The sequence below is a fragment of the Alligator mississippiensis genome, chromosome 2 (assembly GCF_030867095.1).
Source record: "Alligator mississippiensis isolate rAllMis1 chromosome 2, rAllMis1, whole genome shotgun sequence".
In the NCBI taxonomy this organism is placed as follows: Eukaryota; Metazoa; Chordata; order Crocodylia; family Alligatoridae; genus Alligator; species Alligator mississippiensis.
Window position 1 is genome coordinate 197,949,428 of NC_081825.1, and position 16,619 is coordinate 197,966,046.

Sequence of the window (16,619 nt, forward strand, 5' to 3'; positions counted from 1 at the left end):
TGGAAAAATTTCTAGTGCTTTATTTTTCCATGGGAAATTTTCCATTTCTGAAAATTCATTGTTTCCTAAAATTTATTAGTAACAATTAATGAATGCCAATATTAGGCAAGCTTGGCAGTTTCAAAGTTGTAATTAATGTTTTTCAGGTGATTATCCCTAGGAAGTGTGTGAGAGAGTACATATATGTTTTATTGATTTGTAAACAGGAGAGTAAATACACTCACATAACTTGATTTTTGGTTTGGATTATTATGAATTCACCTAATTGACTGTGCAGGTCAAATCAAAACCAAAGCGTGGCATATCATGCACAGTTCTTTGGGTGTGCTAAAATTAGTGTGTCAACCATTTTCAGTGCCTTCGTTTTTTTTCTTAGATTTAAACAGTGTGAGGGAAGTACATGCTATTGTGTATTGTACATTTTTACAGGTATTCCAATAAAAATAATTTCTTTCCATATAAAGCTCTGAATTTGTTTGATTATAACATTGAAACCACATTAAGTGTGCTATATGTATTTATTTTCCTAATCAAATATTCCAGTTCAAATACTTGTGGCTATTGGGACATACAGTTAACACAGGGGTACTTTTTTAGTTTTGTTTACTGATATAAGTCAAATAAACATGCTAAATCAGATCATGCTCTATTTAGGGCATTGAAAATTTTTCTGGAAAATTTTCCAATTCAAATTTTTCTGGAAAACCCACATCTCTATCTCTGAACTTTTGTTTAGGCATCCTCATTGAAATGTTCATAAGAACTGTAAGTCTTCAAGGATTCTGTAGGCTCAACCCTCCAAACATACATAAAAATCTTAGATTAAAAAAAAATAAAATGTGCGTTACCTGAACATTAATGAAAGGTAAACTTAATAAGCCAGCAGCAGCATACTTTAAATTACTCTGGTATTATGCTTTCTGTGTAGATTTTGCTAAGAGAAGCGTCAATTGTTTTTGCCCCCCAGTCTCAGATCCTGTTTTCAGTTGTATATAACTTTGCCAAATTTTAACTAAAAATGTCCATGCCAGTTGGCTGCCTCAGGCTGAATATCGGTGGAGATGTCAGTATCTTGAAACTTTTTTGAAGGCACTTCTGCTTTGAAGCATGAATGCTTTGGAGTAGGGACTGTACATTTGTCACACTTGTGCCTTTTGTTACCTTTGTGAAAGTCATCTTAGATTTAGCCAAGTTGTAAGATGTTGAAATATTGTATTTACCTGAATCCAAGGCAACTCTAAATTTAAAATGACCCTCCAATAATGAGATTCTGTACATGGAAAATGTATACGTTTGTTAGTTTTCCATGCACAGAATCTAATTATTGGAGGTTTGTCTTAAATTAGTCTCCCCACCCTGGGCCCTACCCCTCCAACACTGCAGCAGGGGGAGAGCCAGCTTGGGGTGAGGGGGAGGTGGTAAGGGGACAGGCAATGGGGTAGTAAAGTGATCCGACCCTTGTACCACTGCTGCAGCCTGCCCTTGCTGCCTAGCCTCCGCTGCAACCTCTGGCGAGCCCTGCTCTCAGCTATTCACCCTCTGGCTCTGACTCTGACAGGGCTCCAGCCCCGCTCCAACTCAGGGTACAGAGCTTGTGGTTGCTCCAGCCTCAGCCCGGCCATGCAACAGCTGTTGTGGCATTGGCAGCTGTGGCTGGTTCCCTGATCCAGATCTCATGCTGGAGCTGCTGCCACAGTCACCATTACTACCAGGCCAGGCTGGGGCTGAAGCAACCACATGCTCCATGCCCTGGGCTGAAGCAGGGCCAGAGGACTGCCAGAGTTGAAGGGTAAGCAGCAATGGCAGGGAGGCGCTGGCCAGGCAGAGGTTGTTGTGGGGGAAGAGATGGTCACAGAGGTGGCGGTAGCAGCTGCGGCTCTGACTCTGACCCCAATCCCAAATTGGGACTGGGGTTGGGGTTGCAGTTGCAGTCGCAGTCTCAGCAGCCACCTGCCATACATCTTCCCCCTGCCTTGTACTCAAATACAAGACAAGAGGCTTCCCCCATGTTTACTGAGTGGGGGGGAACCTCATATTAGATTCAAGAAAATACAATATTGTAGTGTTTGCAGGCTCAATAGAGATTTGTTAGATTTTAACAATTAAACTCTGAAGCTGCCATGTTCTATGGGATTCTTGCACCTACTGTGACTGACTGATCAGACTTCACATCAGCTTTTCCCACGTAGTCTTGAGCAGGACCATGCTCAGTTCTTCCATTGCATGCTTTCTCTGCAGTGGCTGCTCTTGGCTGGTGTATGGATGGGTGCTGAAAACAAGCAGAGTGCTCATTCTTGTTCTTCACTGCCCTTGGTGCCCTCTTAGGCATGCTGGTATTAGACTTCAGTCAGAAGACATACATCTTTTCAATCCCGTACTGGATGGTTGAGGAAGGTGTAATCTGCCTGGCCAACTTGCTTCTGGGTCAGGCTAAAATGGCAACACTGAAGAGCTGCTAGAACTGGATCACCACATCCAATTCTGACAATGTCCTCTGCCTCTTTCAGCTCCTTCTTTGGATGTGTATGACTTTTGAGCTTAAAGCAAAATTTGGACCAGTTTGCATCCCACTGGGCCATTGTGAGGGCTCTTTATACTGTGAAACAGGCCAACTGGTTCTTAAAGTGTGATCATAGGTGTGTGGGAAGAGAAGAGGTGCAAGATTTTTCTTTGTGGTAATTTTAATTAATTGTCCATTTGTTGTTTTATGCATAGCTCTATGTGGGGTTCCACACTTTTAATTGGTTCATTGTTAAACTTTTTATAATAAAGGTCAAAAAAGTCAGTCTAGGTCTGTCTGTCTGTCGCTCACTCGCTCTCTGGCCTTGCCAACACAAAGCTGTCTGATTGAAATGTAGAGAAGACAAAAGACAGGTAGGGAGAAACCATTGATTGGAACAAAGAGTTTCCTGAGACTGGATTTGGAGGGGTAGAGAGAAACTGACGGAAAGTTGGAGCTGGGAGAGGACAGATTAGAAGCCAGTTTGCTGGTGAGGTGAAGGACCCTAAAATTTGACAAGAATTTTAGATGAGAGGAGCAGATTGCACCTATTTGAACAAGGAGACTGGCACTAGAAACCTGCAGAGGGGAGAAGCCACACATTGGACAAGGAATCAAGATGGTGGGCAGAAAAGTAGAGTTGTCTGGGCCAAGAGATTCAGAGAAGGAGATTCAGGCCGCCTCTTTCTTCAGGAGACTGAAACTTGGAGCCATGTGGGGAACAAAAGGACCTAGGATAGGAGAAACTGAGACAGGTTGGGCAATAAGCTGGGATGGCAGTGGGGAGCAGGAACTGTTTTAGCACAGGGACTGAGACTTGGAGAGGGGAGGAGGACACATTGTTAATCTGGTAGCAAGCCTAGAAAGGGGACTGGCCAGGCAAGAAAGCTGGTAGGGGAAGGAGCCTGGGACAGAAAACCAGGGGTGGATGAATGTAGGACTGGTGTAGGAACAGATTGGAGAGAAGAATGGAGAAGGAAAAAGGATTGAGAGGAAAGTGGCACATGTCTATATATAAAAGCCCAGGTCCATTCAAAGCCTGGAATTGAACTAGAGTCCTGAGTCTGCCTGTTTCTCTGCAGTAGTTGATATCTGTAGAAACCCCTCTGGCATGCTGTTTCATCTCTTGTGCTGGTCCAACCAGAGAATGACAGCCTACTATGGGAATCAGTTACTTTCTCAGCTCAAGTGCAGAGGTCTGCATCATGGAATTAAACAACTTATATGCTTATCAATGCAATGGCACACAATGTAATTTATATTTTCTTTACTTTTTTTACAATCTAAGAAACTGCACCAACTACATTTAATTATTGAGGTTGTAAAGTCAGTCTCCAAAGGAGTTAGGAAATGACCAAATTGAGGTTACCTGTGCAATTTTAATACAGGTCTCCATGAGCATTATGACACTTCCTTATTAATATGATCCCACGCGGTTTTTTTCCACTGGATCACTGTCTTATTCAATCCAGAAAGTGGATGGAGTTCTGGGAATTAATCAGCACTACGTAGTTGCGGGGGAACTGGCCAGTCAGTCCTCTGCTTCATGTACTCCAGAGGCTGGTAGTAGGCCTGTGTGAGTTGATAGCGATCTGATCTGGCTTCGGATCTGGCTGCTTCAGATGCCAGGGATCTGATGCAGAGCTCCGGACAGGGTTTCTGCTTCCATCTGGCCGAAGCGGCTCCAAAGCTTCAGAGCCACCTTGGAGATCTGGCCATAGGGTATAATGGGGAATCAATTAAATATAACTTCGTTGTTTTTTGTCTGATTTGGATGAACCTTGCCGGCGTGGTAGCCCCTGCTGAGAGCATGAAGTCTGCCAAGTTTTGAGATGATCGGTGCAGGTGCTTGGGGAGAACTGTACCCCAAATTCTTGAAAGCAAAACTCATGTCATGTGTATGTGTTACAACACAGGGAGGTGAAAACTGCAGGGGTGGTGGCTCCTAGTGAGGTCACAAAGCCTGCCAAGTTTCAAGAAGATTGGTGCAGGGGTTTTGTGGGAACTGCACCTCAAGCTGCGGACAAGCAAAACTCGTGACATGGGTGCTTGTGCAACTGACTGTCTCTGTCTTGGGGCATTTGATTGTCTGTTTTGATTATTTCCTCTCCTTAGTTCAGGGGTGGGCAAAATACGGCCCGCAGGCCGGATCCGGCCTGTGAGGCCATTCTCTCTGGCCCATGGGGCCCCTAAAAAAAAATTGGAAAAGTATTATTTCTCTGCCCTTGGTTCCTGTCAAAAATGACAGAAGGCAGGGCAGTAGGACCCAGAGGAAGCCACATACCTACCAGCTAGGGCTGTGCCAGGCTTCAGACAGAGGTTCGGATCAGGAGAAGCTTTGGACGCTTTGGCATCTGAAGCAGCATGTCCGGATCAAAGCGCTGGCTTCGTTAGGCTTTCCAAAGCGGTTCAGAGCTTCTGAAGCGCTTTGGAAAAGCTTCAGAGCCACTTCGGAGATCCGGCCATAGGGTATGATAAGGAAACAATGAAATATCTATAACTTTGTTGTTTTTTGTCTGATTTGGATGAAATTTGCAGGGATTGTAGTCTCTGCTGAGAGCGTGAAGTCTGCCAAGTTTCAAGAAGATCGGTGCAGGAGTTTGGGGGAGAATTGTACCCCAAATTCTTGAAACCAAAACTCATGTCATGTGTATGTGTTACATCACATAGGGGTGAAAACTGCAGGGGTGGTGGCCCTGGCTGAGGCTACAAAGCCTGCCAAGTTTCAAGAAGATCAGTATAGGGGGTTGGGGGGAACTGCACCCCAAATTCTTAAAAGCAAAACTCATGTCACGTCTGTGTCACACCACCCCTGCAGTTTTCACCCCCCTGTGATGTAACACATACATGTGACATGAGGTTTGCTTTCAAGAATTTGTGGTACAGTTCCCCCCAAACCCCTGCACCAATCATCTCGAAACTTGGCAGACTTCATGCTCTCAGCAGGGGCTACCACCCTTTCAAGGTTCATCCAAATCAGACAAAAAATGACAAAGTTATAGATATTTCATTGTTTCCCCATTATACCCTATGGCCGGATCTCCAAAGCGGCTCTGAAGCTTTTCTGAAGTGCTTCAGAAGCTCTGAACCGCTTGGGAAAGCCTAATGAAGCCAGCACTTAGATCTGGACATGGCTGCTTCAGATGCCGAAGCGTCCAAAGCTTCTCCTGATCTGAAGCTCTTTCTGAAGCCTCGCATAGCCCTGGCTGGTAGGTATGTGGTGGGTGTGGCAGGAGACAGCAAGAAAATAAAGGAATATCTGACAATTAAAACAGGCAAATGGTACCAGGAGAACTACACAGAGTTCTGCCACAGAGTTGGTGGGGTCAGGATTCTGTGCAAAAAAAAGTGTAATTTAAGACCATATCGTAATTGACATGCCCCTGGTAGCTAAATTAAGGTTGCATAGGTAAGGTTAGTTATGGTATTTCCTAGGGTGCCTGTAGACATGCTTGTTCATATTCTAATTAGAATGCATCAGAGCAGACTTGATTAAGCCACTGGTAAGCAGCTGCTTGCACATATAGTCCTATAGGACTTCACTAAGACTTACATGATTTTCACAATTTGCTTCTAGTTACAGTTTACAACTTCATTCTTAATTTTGAATAGAAATTATAGTACAATGTGAACTATACCATTACTTATTAGATGAATAATTTCTATAATTTGTTTTAATACAGTTAGACACCTAAAATTCAGTAATTTCTACGTGATAAAATTCACAAAAATAAGTAGGTTAGCTAGCAATACTTGGCCATCTGATATAACTTTTCATCTTCTAAGCTTGAGAGATCTCAGATCTCTGAGACATTGATCAATCACTGCATCATATCTTTGGGGCAGGTAAACCTAAATATCCATAATACACTAAGTAAAATTTTTGAGAGAGGATTTTAAAAAAAAATTTCAGGATTTGTTTGCCATCTTATTGGGCAAGGAATAAGCATGTAATTTTTTATTTCTTAATGTTACTATTTATTGTTCAGCATCCAGTTTTTATTTTTTGTAAACTCCTCGTTTCTTTCTAGGTAGACAATGTTACTAGCCCAGATAAATCGAGATTCTCAGGGAATGACTGAATTTTCTGGAGGAGGAATGGAGGCTCAGCATGTAACTCTCTGTTTGACAGAAGCAGTAGCTGTACAAGGTAACTATTTAGGTTAACATATCTCCACTTCATTCTGCCTGTAAAATTTGGCATTTAAAAAACACATATATTGTTGTATATATGGGGGTAATTTAGCATACTGTACATATAAAGTATATTGCAATAACTGCATTTGTTTAGATAATTTGTTTGATTAATCTAAACTGCACTATAATTATACTTTAAATCATGATATGTTTTTTAGCGAGCCTTACCATGTTTAAAGTGTCTGAACTTGACAATACTATAAAATAACTTTTTTTTTCCAATAGATGGTGACAACTTAGAAAACATGGAGGGTGTAAGTTTGCAGGCAGTTACACTTGCTGATGGTTCCACTGCTTATATACAACACAATTCTAAAGGTAAGTATGTGAGTAAAACTCAACCAACTTTTTGCTTTATTTATTGGCTTCCACGTTGTTTCTCTGTTTTAGGAACCTGTGTCTGAGTTTAGATTATAAATTCTTAAAGACAGGGATTATTCCTTTTCCTGGAGCCCCTGGCACAATGGGGCTCCAATTCCAATTGAAGTGCTACTAAAAAATAAATATTTACTACTACAATTAATAGGAAGGAAGGGATTAATTAGTAAAATAAGCCATTAAGGAGTAAAGCAAAATAAATAGCCTTTCTGTAGATTTCAACACTAAATACTACCAATGTACACATTAAGGGCCCATAGAAGTATATTTGTAATAACAGTAAACATTTTCCACCTTCAGCATTTTTTATCCCAGGATGTCAAGCAGTTCATGTACATTAATATTGTACTTAGTATTTGTCAATACCATATTTTTATTCTATGAAACATTTCACTTCAGAGTACCAGCAGTGCATTTAAAATTGTGATATGTCATGTGGGATAATTTATATTGAATCTCTTGATGTATTCCAGATGGAAAATTAATGGACGGTCAGGTGATTCAACTAGAAGATGGCTCTGCTGCCTATGTTCAACATGTATCTATGCCCAAAAGCAGTAAGTGCATTAAAGCCAGAAATACATTTTAAAATATTAATTTGGCTGATATAACAATGATTTGAATGTAGTGTTTAATCTGTTTGTAAAGATTTAAAGCAAACTTATTTCTAAATATCTAAAATTATACCTTTTTCCCTTTGAACAGGGGACAGCCTTCGTTTGGAGGATGGGCAGGCAGTTCAGCTGGAAGATGGAACAACAGCATTTATTCATCATACTTCAAAAGGTAAGTCCTTTTTCAAAGTATGATTCATTGTATTAAAAAATATGTTGTAATTTCCTTCAAGAATACTATGCTGGTCAGTATGATTAGATTCTGAGCATATTTACAATATTGTGGATGACTTGGTACATTAAATCCTAGCTAGATTTTAAGTGTTAGCAAATGGAACTGCTGACCTGAGGCTGGTTCAGTTCCTTATTTGGAACATAGTGGTTCCCAATTGAGTAAAAATTGCTGTGGGTTTCTAGGGCTATTTTAGCTTTTCAATGCAGAGACATGCTGATTATGGAGAATTTAAACCCCAACATGAATTTAAGTAAAGATTGAATGTAATGCAAAAATGAGAGAGGCAGCTAGAGAAAGCAGATATCATTCAAATTAGAGTGTCTAAAGCAATCATTCTCAACCAGGGTGCTGCAACACCCTGGGGTGTTCTGAGATTCTTTAAATGGTACCTTGGGATGCCACGCAGTGTCAGCAGCCTTAGTGTGTAAACATGATTCACATGATAACCTCTGAGATTTCAAAGAAGAATCCATAGGCTCAAAAACATTCTGACCTTTTGTGGTCTTTCTGTGTTCTTTGCAACAGAATTGGTTTATTATTTTTTTATAATCAAAAAAAGAGGAGGAGTGTGATGAGTGTTTGAAACGGAGTGCTGCTAAATTTAGAAAAATTATGGAAGGTCCTGGAGTCTAAAAGAGTTTGAGAATAGCTGTTCTAGAGATTGAATTCTCAGCCACAGAGTATTTAAAATATATGCTACTTTTTTAGAAGAATTATCTGTGCAATAAGTCAAGAAAGCAAATTTATTTATTTCAGGTTTGAATGTTGACTTTTGGAGTAATTAACTACACTAGTTAGGAAATATTCTTATGCTTGACAAGAGTATAAGTGAACATTTCACTCTTAAACCTGTATGGTGCAGAATTATTTTGTAAGGATCAGCAAAGCTAAAAAAATAGAGAGAATATAAAGTAGATAATCTTAGAAGAGCCTCAGAAGTAATCTCATATTATACCATTACAGGACCCTCCCTTTAGAAATTTCTTTTGCAGGCACATTGTTTGAAAGAAAGAAAAAGTAAATGATTATCAACTATTAACTGATTTACTTTAATAAAGGTATTGAATACCCTAGGATCTTCTCTCTTATTTGTTGTCACATTTAAAAAATCATCGTTCTGTATGCAGTCCACTTTCCCAATAAAGTACAAGGGCACAGATTAGACCAGTGGTTTTCAACATTTTTAGGCTTGAGGCACCCTTTGGAAAATGCCATCTCAGTTTTTACTAATTTTTTAACTACAGAAAAATAATAGAGCAATAATTCTGATGCAAAGAACTCCGAAAGACCACAACTGGTCAGAATGTTGTTGAGACTATGGATTTCTATTTGAAACCTCTGGGTTTAACCTGTGAATTATATTTGTACACCTAACAGTGCTAATATTATGTGGAGCCCTTAAATCTCAAGGCACTCCAGGGTGCTGGAGTCCACTGCTTGAGAATGACTGGATTAGAATATGTAGCTGCGAAGAAAGACTTGTAAACATGGACAAACTAGACTGAAATTTTGTTGGTTTCCAAAATCACTGAAGTTCATGGTGAAGTTCATAGTTGGTTTCCAAACTAGATTGAAGTTTTGTATTTGCATAAAGTAATGCAAAAGGAAGATAGTGGTGTCACTATTGTTACTTTCCCAAGACATATCAGAGTGAAAACTGATCAGAGGAGTTTCACTTTCTTTTTCCTGCAGAGAATCCTGAATCTGTTAAATTTTTTTTTGCTGCAGTTTTACAAAGCTGTAGTAAACAACAGTAACGGTTCTGGAGCAGTTTATTAGGAAGGAAAATGCAGTGGCTACCAGAAAGCTAGAGCCGTGGAGTACTCCTTTCACTCACACATCAATATTTAGGAGAATGAAGGGAGAACAGAAGGAAGAATTCTCCTTCCCCCATCTGTCAGCCAGAAATGATTGGGATAGAAGAACTGTAAAGTATCAAAATTGTACTAGCAAATATGGAACCTGCAAATAGGGGCCAAAGAGAGAAACTGGTAGGAATGCTAGTCCTCTGTTAGCAGTTTGGTTAGGGATGGTTGACTTTTTTCACAATATATAGTATTGTCTGGATTTTGCTTCTTGAGGCTGGAACACCTACCTAAAGGTTTATGGCTGATGAGAATGAACGTTCGGTTTATAGTTTGGAGTAAAATTGCCACAACAAACTGTGCATGATAGTCCAAAGCCAAAAGGCTTATGATTTGTATATAGCTCATTGGGCTGGGCCTCAGCAGTCAACAGGATTTCAGGCCATGGTGACCCCACAGCTTAGCGCAATGTTCAGTATATGTGTGTACTCTAGATACCTCCCACAAAGGATCCATGTGCTAATTAGAACCCCCACTCATAAGCAGAACTAGGTGTTCTTGTCATGGGCTCTGGGATCCTCCAAAAATTTATATGCAGATGAGTCTCAGGGCAACTTAGTCTGGTTCCATTTTAGGGAGGGCAGGACCACAGTTATCATATGTGACAGACTGAGGGGCTGACAGAGGGATTGTGGATTAACTGTTTGGGGCCCTGTGTGGTGGTGATTGCCCGGCATTTAAGGCTGAAGAAACAGGAATCATTGGAAATGGGAGAGAAAGGCACAGCTGAACTGTGAGAGTGAAGAAGTCTAAATGCATTCAGTGTAGCGGTAATGAGGACTGAGTGCAGTGGGCACCTACCATATGTCTTCTTCAGATGGGCTGCACTAACTTATCCTTGTGGTAGATTCTTATTAGTATGTTTTCCCAATAAGGGTCATGTGTTTTATAGTCATGCTTGGTGCTGGCTACATTTAATCAACTTCATAGTTGGTTTCCATTGCTGAACACATGCTGCTTCTGGCAGCAGTGTATTTAATAAGGTTGCCTTGTATGTGAATGTAAGAGATGAGTTAATATGGAATTTTGAAATTTGATTATTGTCTTACTGGACTAAATACCGTAAAATTAATTTCATAGTATTCAACAAACATAACTTCTATTATTCAACCAGGTAACATATCAAGTGACATTTTAAAATAAAATTAAGTAAAAACTTGTTTGATTGCCAGCTTAACTACATTATGTAATACACGGTATTCTTTGATTCCTTTTTATGACTTTGAGGGGAGTGACAACACAGGTATTTTCAACCTTAGGTAGAAGGCTTACTCCTTGGACTAGTATATGTTAGCTAAATTTTTCAGACTCTGCTGTCTGTGTTATTTTCACGTATTGAAATGAATAAGTGTGATTGCTTATTGTGTACTCACAGAGTACTTCAGCTTCTGCATACCCTGGCACATGTGTAGTAATAAAGGTATTATATGCCTGAATTCAAAGTATTTATAAAACATCATGTTAGCCGTTGAAAGGATGCTTGGGTTCTTAGGATTACAGGAATCAGATGTATATAAAAAACCTGTAACTGATGGTATTAACAAGTAAACAAGATAGATGAACAACTACATATTAGCCCTAGCACATAGAAATGTCTATGTGTATTTCTAGGGGTTTAGGTTGTAGCCGTGTTGGTCTAAGGATATAGGCAGACAAGGTTCCTTGGGTGAATTTGATATCTTTTATTAGACCAACCCAAATGGTTGGAGAATAGTTATTAAGCAAGCTTTCGGGTTCAAAAACCCTTCGTCAGGCTAAGGAAGCTTCAGCAGTTGCTGTGTGCTTTTCCTGGATGGAATGAAAAGTAAACAAGCCAGGGGCTGGGCTGGGCTGGGGAGTCAGTTGCCAGGCAGATTACAATGACTCCCCAGCCCAGCCCAGCCCAGCCCCTGGCTTGTTTACTTTTCATTCCATCCAGGAAGAGCACACAGCAACTGCTGAAGCTTCCTTAGCCTGACGAAGGGTTTTTGAACCCGAAAGCTTGCTTAATAACTATTCTCCAACCATTTGGGTTGGTCTAATAAAAGATATCAAATTCACCCAAGAAACCTTGTCTGCCTATGTGTATTTGTGGATTTGGTCCTCTTTGCAAGTGCAGATTAGGCTTTGTGGCTTTTATAAAACTTCCTTGCCACTATGATAAGTGGACAAAAATAAAATATTTTGCTAAGCTGTAGCTTGCAACAAATTCAACCCGTGTTCCTGATATCAATATTATAAGGCAGTGGTGCTTGATCTTTTGGTCCTGAGGGCCCCTGAGGGACACAGGGCTGATCCATGGACTACATTGCACCCCCTTGACTGACTTTCATATGCACAGATTGGGCCCCAGGACCCTGCACCACCTTTACCTGGCCCCCACAGGCCAGGATCAGGACCCTGGGATTCAAGCTACCCCCATGCATCAGGGTCAGGCCCTGCAGTCTTAACCCACCCTACATGCCCATTGCAGCATGCAGGGCCATGCTATCCAGCCCACATGGCTCCCCACGGGTCCAGAAATTTCACAGCAATTACTTTGGAACCAGCCACATGTGCAAAGTAGCTACCACACCATAAAAAGCTCCAACCAGCTATAAAGTTAAACCTCAGAAATGTATATTAACTTCATAGCTGGTTGTTATCAAGCTTTAATTTGCACATGTAGCAGAGGTCTATCCTGTGGCTGTGAGCCTCGTCAGCTGATGGGGCTCCCAGTTGTAGGGATGCACCATGCCCAGCTAGGACTGGGAGTCTAGGAACTGAGGCGGGTGCAGATGCTGCAGATGCTGGGTTCCTACAGCGTGCCTCCCAGTGCCAGGACCCAGATGGGTTCTAGTAACCACAGAACATGGCTGTGACCTCCCAGCCCCAGAGGTGGATGGAGCCCCTGGGCTGAGAGATGCAGTTGCCAGGATTTCCAAGCTCCTGAGGTGCACAAAACCCCCACAATTGTGAGATCACAGCTGCTGCAGAGCTCCCCTGAGGCTGTGAAAGCATGGCCACTGCGTGTCTGAGCCCCAGGGGTGCGTTGGGTGCCCTGCCACTGGGAGCCCCTCAGCTGAGGGGTCTGCCAACTGTGGGAGCTTGCCCAATCTGGGGCTCCCCCTGCACCAGCAGTAAGGTGAAATGGGATCTAATGTGCAATCCCACAATCTCATTTCCTGCCGTGCATGTGTGGCATGGCAGGAGGTATGATTGTGTGAATCGTGCATTAGATCCAATCACACCTTTACCTGCATGTGTAGAGAGGCCCCTGTTCTACTTGCACTTGCCAGTGGCCTTTTAATAGATTATGATTATTTCTCACGTTATATTTTTATATTGGTCAGTTGCAGGCACTGGTATTCATTGTCTGTCTTGTAATAATTATTTCCCAGACAGTTATGACCAGAGTGCATTACAGGCAGTCCAGCTGGAAGATGGAACCACTGCTTACATTCACCATACAGTTCAAATGCCACAATCAGATACCATCTTAGCTATTCAAGCTGATGGCACAGTGGCAGGTCTTCATACAGGAGATGCTGCCATTGACCCAGATACCATCAGTGCACTGGAGCAGTATGCAGCCAAGGTACATTAGAGTACATTTTGTCTGTCTATAGGGTCTTTAAGTAGCATCACTTTATAGAAATCCCATTTTAAACTAAGGAGTAAGATGTGAATTAGTTAGACAATGTATTCCTCAGCCTGGCAAAAAGGTGAAGTATCTGAGATGGCATCTTCTTCATTAAGATACTTATTAAGAGTAGAGGGGTCAGTGGTATTGAAAATGATCCTGCTATTAAGCAGGATAAGAGGAAAAGATGCACTTAAAAAAACAAACATTGAAATAGGATGTATTCTAGAATGAATCAACTGAAGGGGCACCAGCAGGGCTGGGGGGGGGTGTTAATTTTAATCACAGATTTGGGGGGGTTTATCTCAGAGAATTTGCAATTTTTTTATTTTATTTTTTTTATCAGGGAAAACCAGGATCCCTGCTCATCAATATGACTTGGGAAGCTCAGAATTTTGCTTATTATGTAACGCTGTTATAACATGGGTTATATTTGTGGAATTTTACATTTCTTGCGAACTAACGTGTAGTATAGGAACTGAGTTCCAAGAGCAAAAAGAAAAACTGTGAAATGAATGGAAGTGTGAAATGAATGAGCCCACCATTCCTCAGCATTTCATTCCTTCTTTGTTTTATGTACTGAGTAAAAACAACCACTAAATATTTTTGTTTTTTATATCCTTTTAGGTGTCTATTGATGGAAGTGAAAGTGTTAGTGGCACAGGAATGATAGGTGAAAATGAACAAGATAAAAAAATGCAGGTATGTTATACAATACCATGCATTTGGATTGCCCATGTATTTACTTTCTTTGTCCCCTTTATGCCCAATATTTTTTTTACAACAGAAGTCATCTACAATCATTGTCTCCATAACAACTAGAACGAGAACAATTATTTAGCTCTGAACTATTCTAGCTCCAGGTCTGTGAAGATAGGCTGTATTTCTTCCTTTGCACAAGAGTAAGTAAGTCACAGGATTAACGCATTTACATAATGTTTTAATTTTTGTCTTGAAAACTACTAAGTTAAAAAACTTGGGTTTTCTTAATAGAACTCTTTTAGTTGGCTGGGATCCAGCAGTATTGCAGATGATAAAAGTTGTGACCCTTTTCCTTAGGGGGCAGTGTATATGCCTCCAAGCACTTTCCCCAGTCACTCTTGTAGTTTTCCATTCCTATGTCAGAGGATTCCAGTTCTCTCTCAGATTTGGCAAAGGGACCAGTAGATGAGACTGTTACTCCTAATTAGCCCTTAAAGAAGCAGCACAGAATTTCAAGTTTCCTTGAAAAAAAAACAAGTTCCTGGCCTTCTTAGTGCTACTTTAATTTTAAAAACTTTTCGAAAAGGCAGGTCTTAAGAAATCCTGAGGACAGTGGGAGAACCCAGACAAAAATTATGAAGCCAGAGCCCAGAACTAGATTCTACACCGATGCATGGCATGCCAGAATCTGGTGGGGATATTATCTTTCTGTTTTCAAGCTTTTTTGTTAAAGAATAAGACAAAGGGGAAAGTTGTTTTTGAACTTTTAAGAGTCAAGAGAAGGGATCCTAGTTTTCCATGGGGGAAAAAAGCAAAAAATCTCAATTTAAAAAGTATAACTATCTGCATTTTTCCCTGACCCTCCCCCCACCCCAGTGCTGATTGGCCAGAGGCAAAAACTGCAGCAAAAATAAAAGAACAGAAATAGCGTCGCTCGCTGTGCAACACTGCTGCATTTTAGGTAGGTAGCAGGAGACTGTTGAATCCAGGTTTTTCCACGGCAAATGGAAAACTGGAATCCCTGGTCATGAGTAAAAGAAATAAAAATAGAGAGATTCATAATAACAACACAGAAGATATGCGGGGGGTGGGGGGGAGTGGGAAACCAAAATCTTTCTTGCTGAATCAAAAAAGGTTTTGTTTTTCCTTTTTTACATGATTTATGGGATCATGATTTAAATATGCCGAAGAATTCCTTATTAAGGAGGAATGTCTAGACTGTTCCCATGAAAGCAGAATTTCAGGCTATCGTCTGAGGAGGTCTTTCAAATACTCTGTAAATTCTTCGGAAAGCCAGATTGGTCCAGATGGACTTAGAACTGAATCTCATTTGGCAGAAAACTTGATTAAAATTACTCAAGATTTTGTCCCACAAAGTAAAAAGAAAATTTCTGCACAGAGAGAGAAATGTGATACTGTAACTATAACAGATTACATCAGATTGTCTACTGCCATGAACTCAACCCTTCCGCTGTTCAGGACTGGAGTGCAAAGAGCCCTTTCTACTTCTCTGATGCATCCTTGGCAGAAACATCTCAAAAGTCCTTATTGTAGCTGCAGAGGGTTGTCACTCACGCACCATCTAACTCCAGTGCTCTAGATTTCTTCTTTCCTGCCCTCTGGCACAAAGTATCTATAAACCTTGCTGACAACTGACAGCAGATTTCAGAGCACGATATCTATGAAACCATTTTATGAACATAAATGACAAATTGTTATGCTAAAGTCATATCTGACCATGAATAAGAATGCACGTGCAGCTGAATAATATTCTGCCATGTTATTTTTTCCTTGAGAGCTCCTTCATAAAGAAGAGTGAATCAGGGCAGTTGATTTTCAAAAGCAAATTGGAGTAAAGGATGGATGCCGAAAACAATTTAATATACTGCCTTACTTCTCATTCTCTGAAGAGCCCTTACTTAATTTGGTTGTACTTTTTTGTGGTATCATTTGTAAGGTGTCTAATTTGGTTATATCTTAGCACCGACATTTTTCAAATATTTTAGGGGAGCAGTGTCCTATCTGTGGCCCTTGAGGCTCTCATAGGCAACTGTGTGAAAAAGAAAATTTGTTTTTGGTTGTGAATTTAGGGTTACCATATTTCCAGGTCCAAAAAAGGGGACACCTGTTGGGGGAGGGGTGGGGGCAGAGTGACCTGCCCCTGCCCATTCTGTTGCCCCTCACTGACAAGCCACACCCCCCATCCCTGCTGCTGCCCCTCACTCCAAACCCACTGACCCCAGCCCTGCCAGTGCCCCTCACTCCCAAACAGCAGTACCCTGCCCCCCACCCCTTGCTGGTGCCCCTCACTCCTGACCCCCAGCTCCCTGGTGCTGCCAGTGCCCTGAACACCCAACCCAGTCACCTGTCCTGTCCCCTGTGGCCCTCACTCCTGACCTGCAGCCCCCTGTGCCCCAGCCCTGCCAGTGCCCCTCACTTCCGACTTGCAGCCCCCTGCCCTGCTCTCATCCCTGCAGATGCCCCTCACTCCCAACCCACAGCCTCTGCCCCCCCAGCCCTGCTGCCC

The 16,619-nt window shown here is 41.5% G+C and overlaps 1 protein-coding gene across 1 annotated transcript in view; it reads left to right on the top strand.

The window, feature by feature from the left end:
- The window catches only part of ZNF143 (zinc finger protein 143), a 60,650-nt gene that overhangs the window by 15,390 nt on the left and 28,641 nt on the right, over window positions 1-16,619 (top strand). The window contains exons 2-7 of the mRNA XM_059722670.1: window positions 6,532-6,650; window positions 6,923-7,015; window positions 7,549-7,632; window positions 7,781-7,861; window positions 13,149-13,345; window positions 14,018-14,092. Of these exons, the coding sequence (XP_059578653.1) occupies window positions 6,539-6,650; window positions 6,923-7,015; window positions 7,549-7,632; window positions 7,781-7,861; window positions 13,149-13,345; window positions 14,018-14,092 (642 nt within the window). The 5' untranslated portion in view covers window positions 6,532-6,538. The remainder of the gene's footprint in view (window positions 1-6,531; window positions 6,651-6,922; window positions 7,016-7,548; window positions 7,633-7,780; window positions 7,862-13,148; window positions 13,346-14,017; window positions 14,093-16,619) is intronic.